Consider the following 17,957-nt stretch of genomic DNA (forward strand, 5'->3'; position numbering starts at 1 on the left):
CCCGCTTTGCCTCCAGAGCCACCTGGATGGCGGCTGTGCCCTTCCTTCCTTCCTCCTTCCAAGCGACCTTTTCCTGCCATCACCCCTTCCGCTGGGTTTCCGCCTGGAGCCTGGCTGGTGGGAGGATGCTGGCTCCGGAGTGTCCTAAGCTCTCCCTCTGCCTGCCGCTCTCCCTCTTCACCTCCCTCCCTCCCTCCCTCCCTCCCTGGCTCGCTCGCTCTCTCGCTCTGTCTGGCGGCCCCCGCCTTTTCCCTCCCTCGCTCTGTCTGGCAGCCCCCCGCCCCACTCGACACATCGCCGCTTCTCGCGAGAACTGGGGGATACCGATGCTGCTGCTGCTGCTCCGGCGTCGCCGCCGCCGCCTTGGAGGGGGAGACACACACTGGGGGCAGCCCGTGACGTCGGGAGTTTTCCTGAAAGTCAATAACGAGGTGGCCGAAGAGGAGGAGGAGGGGGAGGAGGAGGGAGAGGAGGGGGCGGCGAAGGGAAGGCCCCGGAGCCGCCCTGGGGAGTCAGTCAGGAGGCCGCAGCGGTCGCAGCCTCGCCCTGACTCCTCCGCGGATGCTACTGCTGCTGCTGCTGTGGTGGCCAAGCTGAGTGAGGCGCGAGGGAAGGAAGGAGAGGCGCCCTCCATGTAGCCCCCTCCGCCCCCCCCCTCCCTCTCTCCCTCAGAGCGTCGCCAAGTCGAGGCCCGGCCTGGCGCTGAGGTAAAAGAATCATCATCATCATCATCATAATTTAAAAAGAAATACAAGGAGGAAGAGCCGCCGTGAAGGGACTTTCAGCCCGGCAGGGGGGACGAGGGAGGAGGGATTGTGGGAGCCCCCCTGCCCGGAGGAGACGGCGGAGGAGGAGAAGAAGGCGACGGCGACGATGGCGATGCCGCCTTCCCGCTAACGGTGAACATCCATCAACGGCCTCCGCCTGCCCTGCAGGTGAGGCGCGAGCGGGCGCGCGAGGAGTTGGGAACCTGTCAATCAAGGAGGGAGGGAGGGGGGAGTGGAGAGCGGCGGTTAGGGGCGCGCGCTCGCGTTCGAGGGAGGGAGGGAGGGAGGGGGGAGCGGCGGTTGGGCGCTGGCTGCTGCTCTTGGGGCACGTGAGGTGAGGGCGGGGGGAGGAGGGAGCGAGTTGCAGGGATGCCTCAGAGCTGCGGCTGGTCACGCACGCGACAGCAACGCCCCCCCCTTTACCCTCTTCCTCTCAGCTCCCCCCCCCTCTTACTTTCCTCCTCTTCTTCATCCCTTTTCCTCCTCACAATGCCTCCTCCCTCTATCTATCTGTCTATCTTTCTCTATTTATCAACAAGGGGGAGGGGGAGGCATTCCTGGCCTAGCCATCCCTTCAGACAGTGTCTCTGGGCCTTTCCACACACCCCCTATATCCCAGAATTTCGAGGCAGAAAACCCCACGTTATCTGAGTGTGGACTCAGATAACCCAGTTCAAAGCAGATATTGTCGGATTTTCTGGGATATAGGGCTGTGTGGAAGGGCCCACTGATTTAGATAGATAGGGAGATCAATCCTGGCCCAGTAGAATTGTCTTCCAAACCTTCTGGGTTTGATTGCAACGACTGAATCCGTATCCACTGCCCATGGGATCAGTAGCTAGGGACTGCCAAATTTCACAGGGTCCTTCCACCCAACCCTATAACCCAGAATATCAAGGCAGAAAATCCCACATTATTTATTTATTTATTTATTTACTATGCTTATATACCGCTGTATCTCAAGCCCGAGGGCGACTCACAGCGGTTCACAAACAGTAAAGACAATAAAAACAGCAATAGTTCCATACAACAAATGACAATTGATTTAACACATTCTCCATTAATAACTAATAGGCAATCCCAATACACAATTATTACAAAAAACCCCATACCCCATCGCCTCATCATCCAACCATGATCCAAGTTCGTCGTCCATTGTTCCATTCCTATATTCAGTTACCAGATTGCACTAGATTACTCAAATGCCTGCACAAACATCCAGGTCTTCAACTTTCTTCAGAATGCCATGAGAGATGGTGCCAGCCTAATGTCTGTAGGAAGGGCGTTCCACAGCCGAGGAGCCACCACCGAGACCGCCCTATCTCTCGTCCCCGCCAACCGTGTTTGGGAGGCCGGCATGGACTCAGATAACCCAGTTCAACGCAGATATTGTGGGATTTTCTGCTTTGATGTTCTGGGATATAGGGCTGTGTGGAAGGGCCCACTGACTGAGATCGATAGGGAGATCAATCCTGGCCCAGTAGGATTGTCTTCCAAACCTGGGATTGATTGCAACGACTGAATTGCCCATGGGATCCTGTCAGTAGCTAGGGACTGCCAAATTTCACAGGGCCCTTCCACACAACCCTATAACCCAGAATATCAAGAAAACCCCACATTATCTGAGTGTGGACTCAGATAACCCAGTTCAATGCAGATATTGTGGGATTTTCTGCTTCGATGTTCTGGGGTATAGGGCTGTGTGGAAGGGCCCACTGATTGAGATAGATAGGGAGATCACTCCTGGCCCAGTAGGATTGTCTTCCAAACCATCTGGGTTTGATTACAACGACTGAATCCGTATCCACTGTCCATGGGATCCTTTCAGTAGCTAGAGACTGCCAAATTTCACAGGCCCTTCCATACAACCCTATTACCCAGAATTTTGAAGCAGAAAAACTCACATTATCTGAGTGTGGACTCAGATAACCCAGTTCAAAGCAGATATTGTGGGATTTTCTGCCTTGATGTTCTGGGGTATAGGGGGCTGTGTGGAAGGGTCCACTGATTGAGATAGATAGGGAGATCAATCCTGGCCCAGTAGGATTGTCTTCCAAACATTCTGGGTTTGATTACAATGACTGAATTGCCCATGGGATCCTGTCAGTAGCTAGGGACTGCCAAATTTCACAGGGCCCTCCCACATAGCCCTATAACTCAGAATATCAAGGCAGAAAATCCCACAATGTCTGCTTTGGACTGGGATATCCCAAGTCCACACTGCCATGTTTTCCAGTTCAAAGCAGATAATGTGGGATTTTATTCACCTGTGTGGAAGGGGCCCTAGATAACCCAGTTCAAAGCAGATAATTTGGGATTTTCTGCCTTCATATTCTGGGATATAGAGCTGTGTGGAAGGGCCCACAGGCCAGCCATGGGACTCTGGTGTGCTTGGAAGAGGCTTTGCCTGAATTTGTCTTCCATGCATTGCAGCCATCACTTAGGACCCTTCCAGACAGACCCTATATCCTAGGATCTGATCCCAGGTTTTCTGTTTATTATTATAACTTTATTTGTACCCCGCTAGCATCTCCCGAAGGACTCGATGTCCTTTATCCAAAATTATCTGCTAGTGTGGACTCATGTAATCCAGTTTAAAGCTGAAAACCAGATATCAGATCCTGGGATATAGAGCCTATCTGGAAGGGCCCACAGTCTTGGATCTGACCCAGGTTTTCTGTTTATTCCAGATTATCTGGCAGTGTGGATTTATATAACCTAGTTTAAAGCACAAAACCTGGGATCAGAACCTGGGATATAAGGCCTGTCTGGAAGGGCCCACAGTCTTCACAGAAAGAGGTTCATGGATACCACGACGATCAGTGGCCTCTTAGCTGTTGCAGCAAGGAAATAGATAGCAACCCACCCTGTTTATTATCAGATATAATAAGCCCTCTCCTGTCTGTGTGCATGTCTGTCTGCGTGTTTGGCGGGGCCTGTTAGGCTCTTGTAGAGACAGGGAGGTTATGTAACATTAAATTGGGGGGGGGGGGGAGGAGATGGACGCGGAGAAGGGGGGAGGCTAGAGAAGAAGGTCTCTGCTTGGCCACGAGGCACAACACACCGCGCACGCGCGCGCAGGCACGCAGTTATTTATGTGGGATGTCGCTTCCTTACAAACGGAAGGATGCCGCCTGGTTTGGCTCCCCCTCCCCTCCGCCTTGCCCAGTATCCAGGGCCTCCTCCTGTTTCTTCGGCCACTGGGCTTCCTTTTTACACGCCTCTGTTTCTCCCCGCTTCTCTTCCCACCTCCTACTCCCCTCCCTCCCTTCTGGCTCGTTTTTTTGGATTAGAGGTAAACGTATAGTATAATGGCAATCGTTAATAAGTAATAAATGTTTTATTGTGTCGTTAAAACCGCTCGCGGTGTGCTAATAATAGAAATGGGAAAAAATAGCCTGTTTTTTCCTCGCAATGCATTGCTGAAGGGCTGCTACTGCTGCTGCTGTTGCAAGTAAACAAACCTTTTCCTGAGCATCAGTCTCTGCTGGAGCAGCCATGGTGGATGGATGCCTTGCACATAGAGCAACTGATGGGCATTCCCCTTTCTCAGGCCTGATAAAACACATAACTTGAGACAAAGGCCTGACCCCTTCGCCTTTGAAATGTAGAAATGTACCTTCCCTTCTAAACATAGTCTATTTTAAATATACCATCCTAACACCACGAGTATATGGGTACAAGCCATTTCAGACCGCTATTTTGTCCTGTTCAAACAATTTGGTAGTTTTTGATGACAATTTTATTGTTTGCTCATAAATTGTTCATGATGTTACATCATAATGTTGGAAATTAGAACTAATGAAATAATCTAAGTGTTTATTTCTTGGGCCTCAGTCCAAGTCTGTTCTTTAAAATAGGATTTATGTTAGATTTCAGAACCAGAGTCCTAGTTTTGAAGGAAATGAGCTATCTGAATATTGTGGAGGTTTGGTAAAATCAGGAAGTGTGGAACTGTTTTTAAGGTGTGGTGGGCTCACTATTAGAAGGCACGCTGTTACTAAATTTGTCTACTTGCATATCACTTTCCCTATTTGTTATTGTAATATATATATATATATATATATATATAATCATAATGCATACTAAGGAGTCCCTTCCACATGATTTGTGTAGCTCTCTTTCAAGTACGATATGTTGCAGGCATTCTCAATAATAGTTGCTCGATCATTTAGTACATTACTGATTACTATGTCCTGAGGAGACATATACACAGAAGGTCTACTCACAGGGAGGGCTTGAACTGCCCCTCCTCCTGCTCTTCCAGGCTCCGTGGGTAGGATCAATTATTTATACATCATTTGAAGAAATAAATCTGAAATCTGTGTATACAGCTGTGAAACAGTGATAATGAACAATTTTATTTATTTGTTGGAAAGCACATTTTTTTCATATGTGCACATATACCACCTTTGTTGGCATATTTGCACATGAAATCTAATATAGCATGAAAACAGTTGTAACATTTTCCATAAGTAGTTTCAATTAAATATATCTCAAATATACATCTTAATGTTGTTTTCAAAATGTTCTTGTTAAAATGTACTCTTGTTTATATTATGCAATTTAGTCATAAGAAAAATATGCTTTTCAACAGATAACTAATTCTTCCTATTTGTTTGGACTACTTTAAAAAGATACTGTAAGTAGGTGTGCTTGTTTTCTTGTAGAGAGTTTTAGATTGACCTCAATATCTTTAATTGGATTGAACTGCTAATTATAATGTATTTGTGTCCTGATTGGTTGAAGTGGGCATGAATGCTTACACAGATACGTCAGAAGAAGAGTACCCAGAATTATCTGCAGTGTCCAAAGTTCTGCATATGTATATTTTATTCAGAAATACTTTAAAAATGTCATGTTGTGGACAAGGATCTCATTTTTTCTTTGATTTTATAAGCATATATTTTTTATGTTGGTTTACCCTAAATTTTAACTTTTATTAATAATACTGAAGGTGTTGTAACATACTCTGTAGTGGTATTCAGAGATATTGGAGATAGTACAATAATAGATTATATGAAGCATTTTTCTTCTAACAGGAAAACAAGTAAGCATTCTGATCTACTTCATGTTTACAAACAAAATCACTTTGTTTGATACAACCTATTCTCAAGAAAAATGGCATAGAAATGAAATCAATTTATTTATTTATTATTTAAACAATATCATTAAAATAGTAGTTATTTTCAAAATAAACTCATTCCTGGTTGTTTTGTTCCTGTTTCATTGAAAGAGTTTTAATCCCTTAAAGAAGTACATATGATAACAGCCTGTACATGTTGTTTTGTTAGATTAATTCCAATTGCTATCCCAAGTAGTGTTGATCCATTAAACCAGCGGGATTTACATATGTTCTAAAGTTACTGTTCGAGAATTGCTTTAAGAGTCTACTTCAGCTTTGGCCTCATCAATACTGAAATTGCATTATATGATCAGTGTTGACTCATATAATGCGGTTTAACCGCATTGAATTGTATTATATGAGTTTAAATTGACTATATGCCAGTATAGATGGGACCTTTGATTAGCCATTGTATTAAGCCATTGTTTTTAAAAAGTGAAATCATTGCTAACATAAAAATGAAGGTAGATTTTGAAAGCTTTTAAAAATATGAATAACTCTTGCATACTTTGAAGTTGTTTAATTTATAACAAACACTTAATTGTTAGATTATACATTTTCCTTTAAAGTAAACAAGTTTGATAATTTGAATTTTAACCAACAACTCTAAATTGTTTACTTGAAAATTAGTGGCATATTCACAATTCATCACACATTATTATTATTACTAATATTATTATATTTATTTTCCCCATTGTATCTCCTTTGAAGGGGACTCTTCATCTCAAAAGTGAGCCTCAAGTAATTTGGGCCCCTTCCACACAACTGAATAAAATCCCACGTTATCTGCTTTGAACTGGAATATATGGCAGTGTGGACACAGATAACCCAGTTCAAAGCAGATAGTGTGGGATTTTCTGCCTTGATAGTCTGGGTTATATGGCTGTGTTGAAAGACCTTCAGTGAGGCTTCTTCCAAGGTAAATGTATATAGTATATGTCTGGGCAAGATTAGATAAATCAGTGCAATTGAAGTTGGAGGTGTCTCATTAGTAGGGTCATGATAAATAAAGTCAGCTTGATGGTACATATAATATAATAATTATATAAGAATTCATCCCTACCAACCTTTCTGAACCAATGATAGCATCTCTGCTAACCTATCCAAACCAATAATTTGAACAAATGGTCTCAAATTACAGGAAAGAAGATTCTACTTGAACATTAGAAAGAACTTCCTGATAATGAGAGCTGTTCAGCAGCGGAACTTTCTGCCTCGGAGTGTGGTGGAAGCTCCTTCCTTTAAGGCTTTTAAACAGGCTGGATAGCCATCTGTCGGGGGTGCTTTGATTGTACTTTTCCTGCATGGCAGGTTGGACTATGTAGTCTCTTCCAACTCTTATTATTCTAGGATTCTATCTATACTTCTCCACTAGTAAGCTCCTTTGAACATGAATATAACTTGCATAAAATTGTACAAAAAATCTTCCAAACTAATATTTCTATGAGCTACATATAAATAGATCTCAATCACAGAAGTAGGGAAATAGGATGTAGTAATCATATTAAAATACATAAAGCATAAAAGAGGAGGGGAAATATTGCCAGTGGACTGCAGCTCCTCTCGGGCCCCAGCCAACATAGCTGATAATGGGGAGTGCTGGATGTTTCAGTCCATTAACATCTGAAGGGTTGAGTGATTGTCGTATGTCAGTTTTGGAATTCTACTGTGGTTCCCCTTATTTATTTATTTATTTATTTACAATATTTATGTTCCACCCTTCTCACCCCGCAGGGGACTCAGGGCTGATTACAATGTACATATACATGGCAAACATTCAGTGCCAGTTAGACATACAACATATATAGACAGACACAAAGGCAATATTTGGATATTTCACTTATGTTATGAAAGCTCCTGCCTTTACTGTGTCTGTTTTGTGGACATGAAATGTAAGGGTTTCAGAAACTACTCTCATGTATGGAGGACTGAACCAATGGGTTTGACAGGCCTCTAAAGCTCATGTTTTACCATCATACGAACCTTGTGGCCTAAATCCTACCACAAATCCCAACTACAGTGGGCACATTCAATCAATTGTTTAATGAAAGGTCTGTATATAAGAAAATTCACTTTATTTAGGGAGACCCTTTATTATGATCAACAATGACATTATTATTATTATTATTATTATTATTATTATTATTTGCACCATGGTATGAAATCTAGAAGAAATGTTATGTTCAGGAATTTTTATATAAAGATTTTAGCAACCTCTTTCTCTTCAGCTTTTGGAATTTAGTACAGATGCTCACTTTCATTCTTAGCATAGGATTCTATTAGAGGCAACTCAAAGAACTGCTATTGTATTCGCTAATGACATGTATAAAGTTTCTCTTGTGAGGCTGAAAGAAATTGATGCTTTTGAAAAAGATCTAGCTTACATGTCATTAATAATATACATATGTTGGTCTTTCCACTGACTTTACAAGATAAAATTTCAAGCCTTCAAGTGAGTGTATACAGGAAGTATCATTTTAATGTTAATGGCTGGTGTCCTATTCAGTATTTACACATTTGTGAGCTAAGACTTATTTGTGAGATAAGATCCATATTTTTTTTGTGGGGGGGGGGGGGGTTCTCATTTAAGAACTAGCTCCATTGTAAAGATTGAAAGTGCTCCTAAAAACCTACTTGTAAGCCTGATACTTGTGTCAATTGAAGTTTTTTCAAAGATGGTTAGAAAAGATATTTCCAAATGTAGCAATAAGGTACTTTGCAACAGCTTTTGATCATAAAATGAACACTATATTATTAAAATTCTATATTATTAAAATGCTTTTTGCAAAACTTGATTTGATATAAAAAGAACGTTAGATGTTTTATCACTCTTATTTATAAACTCATGTTTGCAATCTTTGGCTATAGCATTATAAGCTATGTAACACTGAAGCAAAATGCGAAAGCAGATTTTTATGATTTAAGAAATGAAAAATACTTTGGTTTGGGTCATCTTTTGTACCTTTATTTAGACAATGGGAGTGATTTTTTGTCAGATGTGTAATTCCTTCTGTCATATATTGTGTCATTCCCCAAACCTCAGCCATTTTCACTGAGTGCTTGAATGGGGAGGGGTGAGGAATGTGAGTTCTTACAGAAGGAAAACTAGAATCCAATATGACACATTTTCTGTAAATCATGAATGAGGGCATTAAATGATTCATGTGTAATTTTTTCAATAAATTTCTGAAGTTCTTATTTTGTATTGTTCTGTTCCCCTATCCCAAAATCTCTGTCATATTTGGAAGCTAATTTTTTAAATATATTTTTCTGTGGGAAGAGAGTCTGTACTTCTGTCAGACGTATATATAGGAGAACAGGCTTCAATAACAGTAGCCACAATTGAATGAACTACTAGCACATTGTAATATTTTTACAGGGCAGTTGCCATTAATATTTAACTGTAAGGCACATTGTTTCGACCATTTTGTCTTTTAAAATGTATGGAAATGGTATTAAATTTAGTGATACTCTTGGAGAAAAATATGAAGGGAATTAGCGGTGGTATTTGTTTCTGATGTTCTGTGATTAGTAAAATTCTGTTCTTTCCAATATAAGATAGGGTTTATGAATGATAATTCTGGAGATTCTCCAGGCATTTGAGGGCCTTTGGATACCTTTAAAAACAGTGAGACACTCTCTCAGGTGGTCAGTTTTTTCATTGCTATTGACACCATAGTTGTTGATCCTTCTTCTCTTTTTCATAAAGAGCCAGTGAGTTAGAAGGTCCTTCTCACCATCTCCATAGATTAGATTAGAGTAAGAGTTAAGCAAACAAACATATAATTTTGAGGGAATCTTTGCAGTGACAATAGACCTTTGGTGGAATTTGGGCCTTTGCCAGATGTTCCTGAAACTAGTCTTGAAAAAGCAACCGAGAAATAATTTTTCCCTTCTAACTTTTTTCTTCTAGTGTTACAGTTGTGAGGGAAGTTCAACATGGTATGGTATAATGTATTTTGAAAGTTGCATAGGTGTTGAGCAATTTAATCCTTGGCTATAATTTCTGCCTCTTAAGATGTCAAGGCTTTTCTCATAGTCTCTTCACACTAATGTGCTCCGAGCCCAAGAGAGAGTAAGTGGCAGTTCTAGCCTGGAGCTTTCTGTTGATTGGCGAAGTTCTTGTGCCCTATCACTGAAAAGAGTCCAATGCTAGGAGAGTTTCATAGCTTTTTTTTTTTTTTTGGGGGGGGGGGGCTACATAGTTTGTATTGCAGCACAAACTGCAATACAAATTATTGCATAGCAGTTCAGCAGTTAAATTAATGCATATGGAAGATGTATTTCAGTTTGCTGAAGCTAAATACCTTATAACCAATAACACCAAACATTTTAAATATGAAGCCTAAATTTTCTTCAGATTTTAATTTTTAGTGGAATTTATATCATTTTATAGGGCAAGATTAAATCTTCAATTGCGGTTTAATTTAAGGAGATTCCACCTAAACATTAGAAAAAGTTTCCTTACAGTAAGAACAGGTTGACAATGGAATGTTCTGCCTCAGAATATGGTGAAGTCTCTTGTGGAGGTTCTTAACAGGCATGGAGTACTTTGATTGTATGTTCCTGCATGGCAGGGGGTTTGACTGGATAGTCATTTTTGTCTCTTTTAACTCTATGATCTCTTGTATCTTCTTGTGAGCACAATACGAGCCCTAAAATATTACTACAATCTAATTTGGTTTTGCAAGTCTACAAGTATCGTATTTCATTACACAATAATTGCATTTCCCCCTTCAAAAAAGGAGTCTGTCTATTATGAGGGGCAAATTTTGAGTCCTATGGGGCCTCCCCCAGCAGGCAGCAAAAGGAGGCCCCATAGGCCTTTTTCGCCCATGTGTGCTGGTGGGAGAAAGCTGCAGGGTTTCCTTTGGCTCTTCCCAGTTTTGTGCCATGTGACTGACAAAGGACATTGGGAGGAGCAAGGGAGCCCAAGGGGCACAGGGTGGGTGTCTGCACCACCTAAAGTCATGGGGTTTTTCTCTGTATTTTTCAAATCTGGGATGCAGCCATATTAAGTGGCTTTCCCTGGGTTAAACTGGAACAGACTATATGTGTTGTAGCTACCCACAGGCTGATCCACACTAACTGACCTAAATGGTAAAAAAATGGTCAGTGTAGATGGGAAAAGAGATGTAATAATTGATGTGTTATCTTATAGGACCAAAACAAAGCATTAGTCAGATTTTAGATTCAGTCCATCAGTTATTTTGAATACCTCCTGAACAAATACAGGCAGTTCTCAGATTACAAACATTCAACCCACGAATGACTCATAGTTAAGAACGGGGGTGAGACAACAGGAAGTGAGAGAAATCTACCCCTCAGAAGGAAAATTCACTCCTGAAAGAGTTATGAGGAAAAGGTGTCTCTACTGAAACTTTATCGCCAATCCTTGTTTCCATGACAAGTAAACTTTTTTTCGAAATCCAGTTATCACAATGTCAGAAAGTGAGGTAAAATCCTCTGAACAGGGGCACAGACAGCAAAATAAACACCACAGAGTTGTTAACCCTTCCCTATGCTATCCAAAGCTTATATATATCTGGAATTACACTTAAAAATATACTTGTTCTGACTTACAAACATATTCAACTGAAGAACAAACTTACGGAATCTGTCTTGTTTGCAACTTGGGGACTGCCTGTACTTCAAATTTCCTTTTTTTAAAATTCTAGAATGGTGCTTCTCAAGTTATCTAATAAGGTTGAATGGTGGTGATTTCCTCCCAATGTGATAGTGATCAGTACTTATTTATGTCAATATTATTATTGTGTGATCTTAGCCTCCTAGAAATTACTGGTGCTTGCCTGTGTACTACCACTTGGAATAGCACTGCTCTAGAATGCACATAAATGGCTGATTGAAACCAAACAATATTCAAACATAGCTTTACATTTCAAACATTTTGGTGCAGGTTCCATGCCAATCAGGAACCTTTGGCTTTTTCAGGAAATTGTGATGTGTTGGTTTTTAGTCTATTCGCATGATGTACACTTTTCAAAACTCTGCTTTTGTATTTTGACAACATTTTAACTGCCAAGGCTCAGTGCTATGGAATCCTGGGATGTGTAGTTTAGTGAAGTGCCAGTACTCTTGCAGAAAAGGCTAAATATCTTGTAAAACTGTAACTTTTAGGATTTCACTGCATTGGGCCATGAAAGTTAAACTAGTGTCAAACTGATTAATTTTGTGGTATAGATGCACTCCTAGTCCAACATACAAGCTAGTACAGTATTCACAAGGAGTTCTTTTCAAACTTTTCAATTTTGCATTAGTAGTAGCAGTCTGTTTCTTTACAAGACCTAATATTTCCCATTTCTTTAATATTTATTAAGTCAATTTATAATGAATTTAGCTTACTTTTGTAGCAAGTGGTAAACCTAAGCCACTGTTGTCTTTCAAAGAACATTTATCTGATACAATTATTTTCTCAGTGTCAGTTAAAGTCTACTGGAAACCTGTTTTAAAGACTAAGTATGTTTTCATTTGCTGATTTATGTGTGTATGATTGTAGATAAGCATCACATTTTTGTGGTTTGTAAGTTACCTTGAGTGTTCTTTCAAAGGAAAGATGGACTTTAAATCTCCTATATTAGGGAATGAACCTGAGAACTGTGGGTTTGTACAACAAATTACAGCCTTTTCAAGATAATTAACTTCTGTTTTATATCTTATATTTTCAGGTTGATTTAAAAAACTGAAAATTCAGAAGAGACGTGAAATTCTCAAAGCGATAAAGCAAAAGACTTGCTTTTTTTCTGAATTAAGGGCTCAGTGTGGAGCCACCATGAGCGATGTTACAATTGTGAAAGAAGGTTGGGTTCAAAAAAGGGGTAAGTGTAAAATGAAATACATCACAGTAAGAATTAGGTCATTAATCGTTAGCTTTTATTTTTACCAAGTGATATGTTGTCATATATTTGTTTCAGTGATAAGTAATAATGGGTAATTTGGCTTGGACATATTTTAGAGAGAATGTTCAATCTATATATTTAAGGAATCATTCTGAGTTCTATAATAGTATTTCTTGTCTTCTTCAGTAATTTATTTGCTTACTTGCATGACTCTAAAAGCACAAGTAGTTTGGGACAAATCAGTGTCTTACTGATTTGCAGTCTGTTTAATTATTTAGAGTATGCAGAAGTTACGCTGCAGCCATAGTGAAATAAATTGTTATATGACAAAAGGAAATTTCCACAAAATCTCAGAAAAACAATCAGTTTCTTAGACTTTTTTTTTCAAATGTTATACTCACTTGTTGTTAAATAAGTGCAACATTGATACTTCTTTTGTTGAAAAACAGAGCAAATTTGTGTTGTAGTTTTATGGACAATTATATTGTTTCTAATTTATTCAAAATATTTTATCTATTTTGATCCTTATTTGCAGCTCTCACTCAGGCATGTGACAACAGTTGTGAATGAGTCTGTTATAGGCTGTTTAGTTCTTATTAGGTATTGAGTCAACTAAAGATGGCATTTTGCCTTTTAAAAAAAGGATTTTGTAATAATTTTGTGGGGACAAGAAATCATACATGTCTTGATGCATTAAGTAATGGTGTGATTATCTTTATGTGGAATGGGAGCTAGTGAAATGTTAGAGATCTTTTAAAAATAAATTTACTGTAATCTAAATTAATAAATGGAAATAGGGAAAAATTCAGGAGTTGTGAGTTGTTGTGTTTAATATGTTGGGTTTGGGGTATTATGTCAGATGACATATACCTCAGTTTGTTTTTAAGAGTTCATTGAAGGAACTTGATAACACTTTCCAAGTATATATAGTTAAGCTATTTTGTTCTGTTAATTGGAAAATGAGGAAATCTGAAATTTGTAGACAACTATACTAAATAAATTATTTACTATGTGTATCTTTCCTGTAATTCAAGCAATATTTGCAAACCCAGGCCCATGGCCCAGATTGGCTCCTTGGGCTCTTTTCTCAGACCCTCTGTCTCACTGTCCTTTTAGCATGAGGATGCGGTGGCCCGCCACATCCCCAGGTTGAGAGGAGGACTGAGGCAGTCATGTGTGGCCTCGACACCAGCCCCAAGCAGAGCCTCTTCCAAGCCTGTGCCTTGGCCTCCACTGCCATGGGACTCAGCTGCTCCCTGCTGGCACACTCCCCTTCTTCTCGGCCTCCACCCTTGGCAATGAGGGGGGGGGGGGGTAACTCTGTCTCCTCTTCCTCCTCCTCAGCCGCCTTTCTCAAGGGTATGTTCCCCCTCCAAAAGTCACTCTGGGAAGGTGCACTGGTCTGACCAGGGTCTCTAGAGTAACTCCCTGAAGAGTGCTCCTTCAGGAGGTGGTTCACACTGCTGCCCGAAGAAGAGCAGGAGGGGAGGGAAGGGAAGGGAAGGGGAATCCTGGGCAGTCATGTGCCAAGAGGAGTATTTTCAGAGTGTGAGATAGTGTGGGCAAAGTTCTATTATGTGGTGATATGCAGTTCTTAAGGCTATTTTGTGTAGCTCCAGGTACATCTGAACTGAGTCCCTTGGACCATTCTGGTTTTTCTGGGGGGGGGGGGGGGAAGCCTTCAGGAAAATGATGCAATCCTGTAGATTGAAGAGGGCCTCTGTTCTGTTTAATATCACAGTTATTAGTCTTTTAGAACTGGAATGAACTTCTAACCCATTTTGGAGAAGTTAGATCATTATCAAAGTTCTGTACACTTTTAACCTAATATGTTGGAATAGTAATAACAGATGCCAGAAGTATTCCAGTGATTGCGGAACAGGCACCATGAACTTGAATTCATTCATGTGCAATGCTTCCACATGCACAATGGAGGGCCTTCTTACAGCAACACCAGAGGCACTCCAAGTGGCCAGCTACTGGTCAAAGGACATTTGGTATAATGCCAAGTTTTGTAAACTTTGTGTTTTTCAAATACATTGCAACTGTACCCTTGCTTCACTTCTGATACAATGAATAAAAAAAGTGTAATGCTCAAGTAACTCCTTATTCTCCCTTCCCCTCCCATCAAAGAGAAGACTCTGTAGTCTCTGGAATATACACTCGAGACTACACTTACACAATGAATGAATAATAAGTTTATGCTAGTCCAGTGCCCCAACAGAATTCTAACTTACATTTCTCCATGTGTGTTCGCATTTGAGTTGCCTGTTGATTTATGGCGACCCTATCAATTTCATAGAATTTTCTTAGATATGTAATACTAGCAGGTAGTTTTGAAATATAGTTTACAGGACCTGGTGTTTTTTGGGAGTTTCCTACCCAAGTATTAACTGGATCTTACCCTGCTTAGTTTCCAAGATCTGACTCCTGCTTTTTAGGCTTAAGTATCAGCGGAATTTGCTAATTTAGATTAGCAAAGACCTTTCACTTTTATCTCTTGATAATCTTTTCATATCAGAATGTAAAGTTTGGTATATTTTATTTTTATTTATTCATGAACTTAGAAGTTATATTATTTACCAGTTTGTAAAGTTCTAAACACACAGCAATAAAATGTACAGAACAGTAATTCAGAACAACAACAACGAGAGCTTTTTCGACCTATGCTCCAATTCTGTGGAACTCATTGCCTCCATACATTAGAGCAATGTCGGAGTTGCGACCTTTTGTAAAGGCACTCAAGACTTGGCTGTTTGGTTGTGCATTTAAGTAATCAGATCTAATTTGCCAAATAGTCACTGTTGAATGTTTTTATGTTGAATGTTTTTATATTGTGTAAATGCTATTTTAGACTGTAAGTCGCTCGGAGCACCTTGGTGGAGAGCGACTAATTAAGAAATAAAGTGAAGTGAAGTGAAATAGCAGGAGGACAATAAGAGCTAATAAGAGCAGTAAAAGGATATGGCTATCATAACTATACACTATATCTATATAAATAAAAATGTAATTTTCATTTGTGGAATTAACATAACTCAAAAGCCATAGGACGAATTGACACCAAATTTGAACAAAATACACCTATCAGGCCAACAAGTGACCTTCACTCACAAGCAAACACACATATATATACACGCACACATACACATACAAAACACATATACACAGACTGGGCCAAAGCAACGCATGGCAGGGGGCAGCTAGTGTAAAATAAAATACACTGTTTCTCTGAATGCCAGGTATTGGAGAACAATGGTGGCAGACAGTAATAGCCATCTTGACTTACTTTTAAGGGCTTCTCGGAAGTGTCTAGTTAACCATATAGAAAGATGCAATTTGTTTTCAAGACATTTTTCTTCCTTAGGAAAGGAGACAAATTTCAGTATAGTAACAGAAACTTTTCTTGGCTGTTTCACAGCTAGAGACAGAAAGAGTATACCAGAGTAATTAGGTAATGTTTGCCCCTTTTAAAAGAATGGGAAACAAAATGAAAATATAAAGAGTATTATATATTAATTAAAATATGTAGTTTATACTAATTTTGAAATGGTCTTGACAATCAAACATGAATTTCTTTATGGAAAACCTTTTCCTTCTCATTCCATCCACAATGTGCAACACTGCGTCTCTTCTATAGGGACACATACAAATATTTTGTTCAACATATTGTTCATTGTGATCTTCAAACTGCAGTACTTGTAGCTTCTGGAGTCGCGGAGGCATTGTTGGTTTTGCTTGTGTTGTTATTGGAAGTTTCATTTTCCATACTTGTCAACTATGAGTCAAAGATGGATTGGTGCATGTGATGTCAGAACCTCATCTACTGAGGCTGCTATATGATCTGTGGAGCATGGCCACTTTGAAATTTCCCACCTTGATTGCAGATGTGTTTAAGCAGCTTCAGAAAGCTATATCATTTACAAACAAATCAAAACAAATGAACTGATGATAATCTGTCATCAGCAATGTTTTTGTCAGAAATTTCTTCTGTTTCTTTAGGACATACTAATTGGAAAATATTACTGTGTGTATTTAGTGCATCAGTGTTTTTTTGTTTTGTTTTTTTTTTAACTTTTTAAGCCATTCTACTGCAAGATTAAATGACAGCTGGGGGTTCTCATGCCAGTTTTTAGTCTGATCATTTAACCTATTTTGGGAACAAAGTTCAGTATGTTGGATAGCTGCTTTAAACTCCAGATTGGCTCCTCAAGTGGATTCACTATACTACTGACATAGAAGCCTGGTAAAATGTCACTTTATTTTACTTATTTCCAAAAACATATGAATTACTTAACAATTCTTGATTGACTATTACTTTGCTTTAGCAACACGATGTTCCATACTGCTCATTTTAATATTATCAAAGAACACTTAGCTCAATGTGTAATGTTCCTCCAGTAATAAAATGCTTTAGACAGCACAGTTTATTTAGTTTGATAACTTTTAATTATTATAACTGAAAGTAGAAGTGGAAGTGGAAAAATAATGGTTAATAAAATCCGTTCAGGAACTTTATACCATAGTCCGTAAAGTTTACATTCATAAACATAAAAGTATGAGGTCTGTTTGTTCTACCGTTTAAAAGATTATCTTTCTTTTTTCATTGTTCTACGTAGATGTGTAGGTTTTGCCTTGCTATTACACTGACCAACACACACTTTGGTTAGACACACAAATGTTAGACCTGTTTCTGGGTATATCTGAAATGCTGATTCCAAAAATGGCACCAGTTTTCCTCCTATCAGGTCTTTAGACACAGAACATGTATCATATACTAATCTTTATTCTGCTCGCCCATAAAAAAATGAGGATATTTTAATTTAGAGTTTAAATTCATATCTTTTAAATAGGAAGGAAACATATTAAAAGGTAAAAGAAAAGTTAATACATGAAAATCTACTTATTTCATACCAAATATCGAAATGTAAATGTCAGTTTTGTAAATTCAACCATATCCAAGAAACTAGAGCTGATCAGTCTATCCAAGACAGTTTTCTGAATCAATCTCTCCCTCCCCCCAAAAAACCCAGAAGCAGGCCTAAAAATCAAGACAAAAAGAAAAAAAAGATAGCTTATAATGTTATAGCTTTAAAGTGGATAATTGATCCACTGTGAATTTATATGTATAGATCAGTGGTTCTCAACCTTCCTAATGCCACGACCCCTTAATACAGTTCCTACTGTTGTGGTGACCCCAACCATCACATT

At 39.5% G+C, this 17,957-nt stretch overlaps 1 protein-coding gene across 2 annotated transcripts in view; it reads left to right on the plus strand.

Annotated features, from left to right (window-relative positions):
- Window positions 1-279: 279 nt before the first annotated feature.
- Window positions 280-17,957, plus strand: part of AKT3 (AKT serine/threonine kinase 3) — a 143,738-nt gene continuing 126,060 nt past the window's right edge. The window contains exons 1-2 of one of the 2 annotated variants that reach the window (XM_060753921.2): window positions 280-935; window positions 12,579-12,728. In XM_060753921.2, the coding sequence (XP_060609904.1) occupies window positions 12,683-12,728 (46 nt within the window). In that variant the 5' untranslated portion in view covers window positions 280-935; window positions 12,579-12,682. Of the gene's footprint in view, window positions 936-3,883; window positions 4,063-12,578; window positions 12,729-17,957 lie in introns of those variants that run through there. The other variant, XM_067464662.1, reaches the window with a different exon arrangement.

This window comes from Anolis sagrei, chromosome 1, assembly GCF_037176765.1.
Source record: "Anolis sagrei isolate rAnoSag1 chromosome 1, rAnoSag1.mat, whole genome shotgun sequence".
Lineage (NCBI taxonomy): Eukaryota > Metazoa > Chordata > Lepidosauria > Squamata > Dactyloidae > Anolis > Anolis sagrei.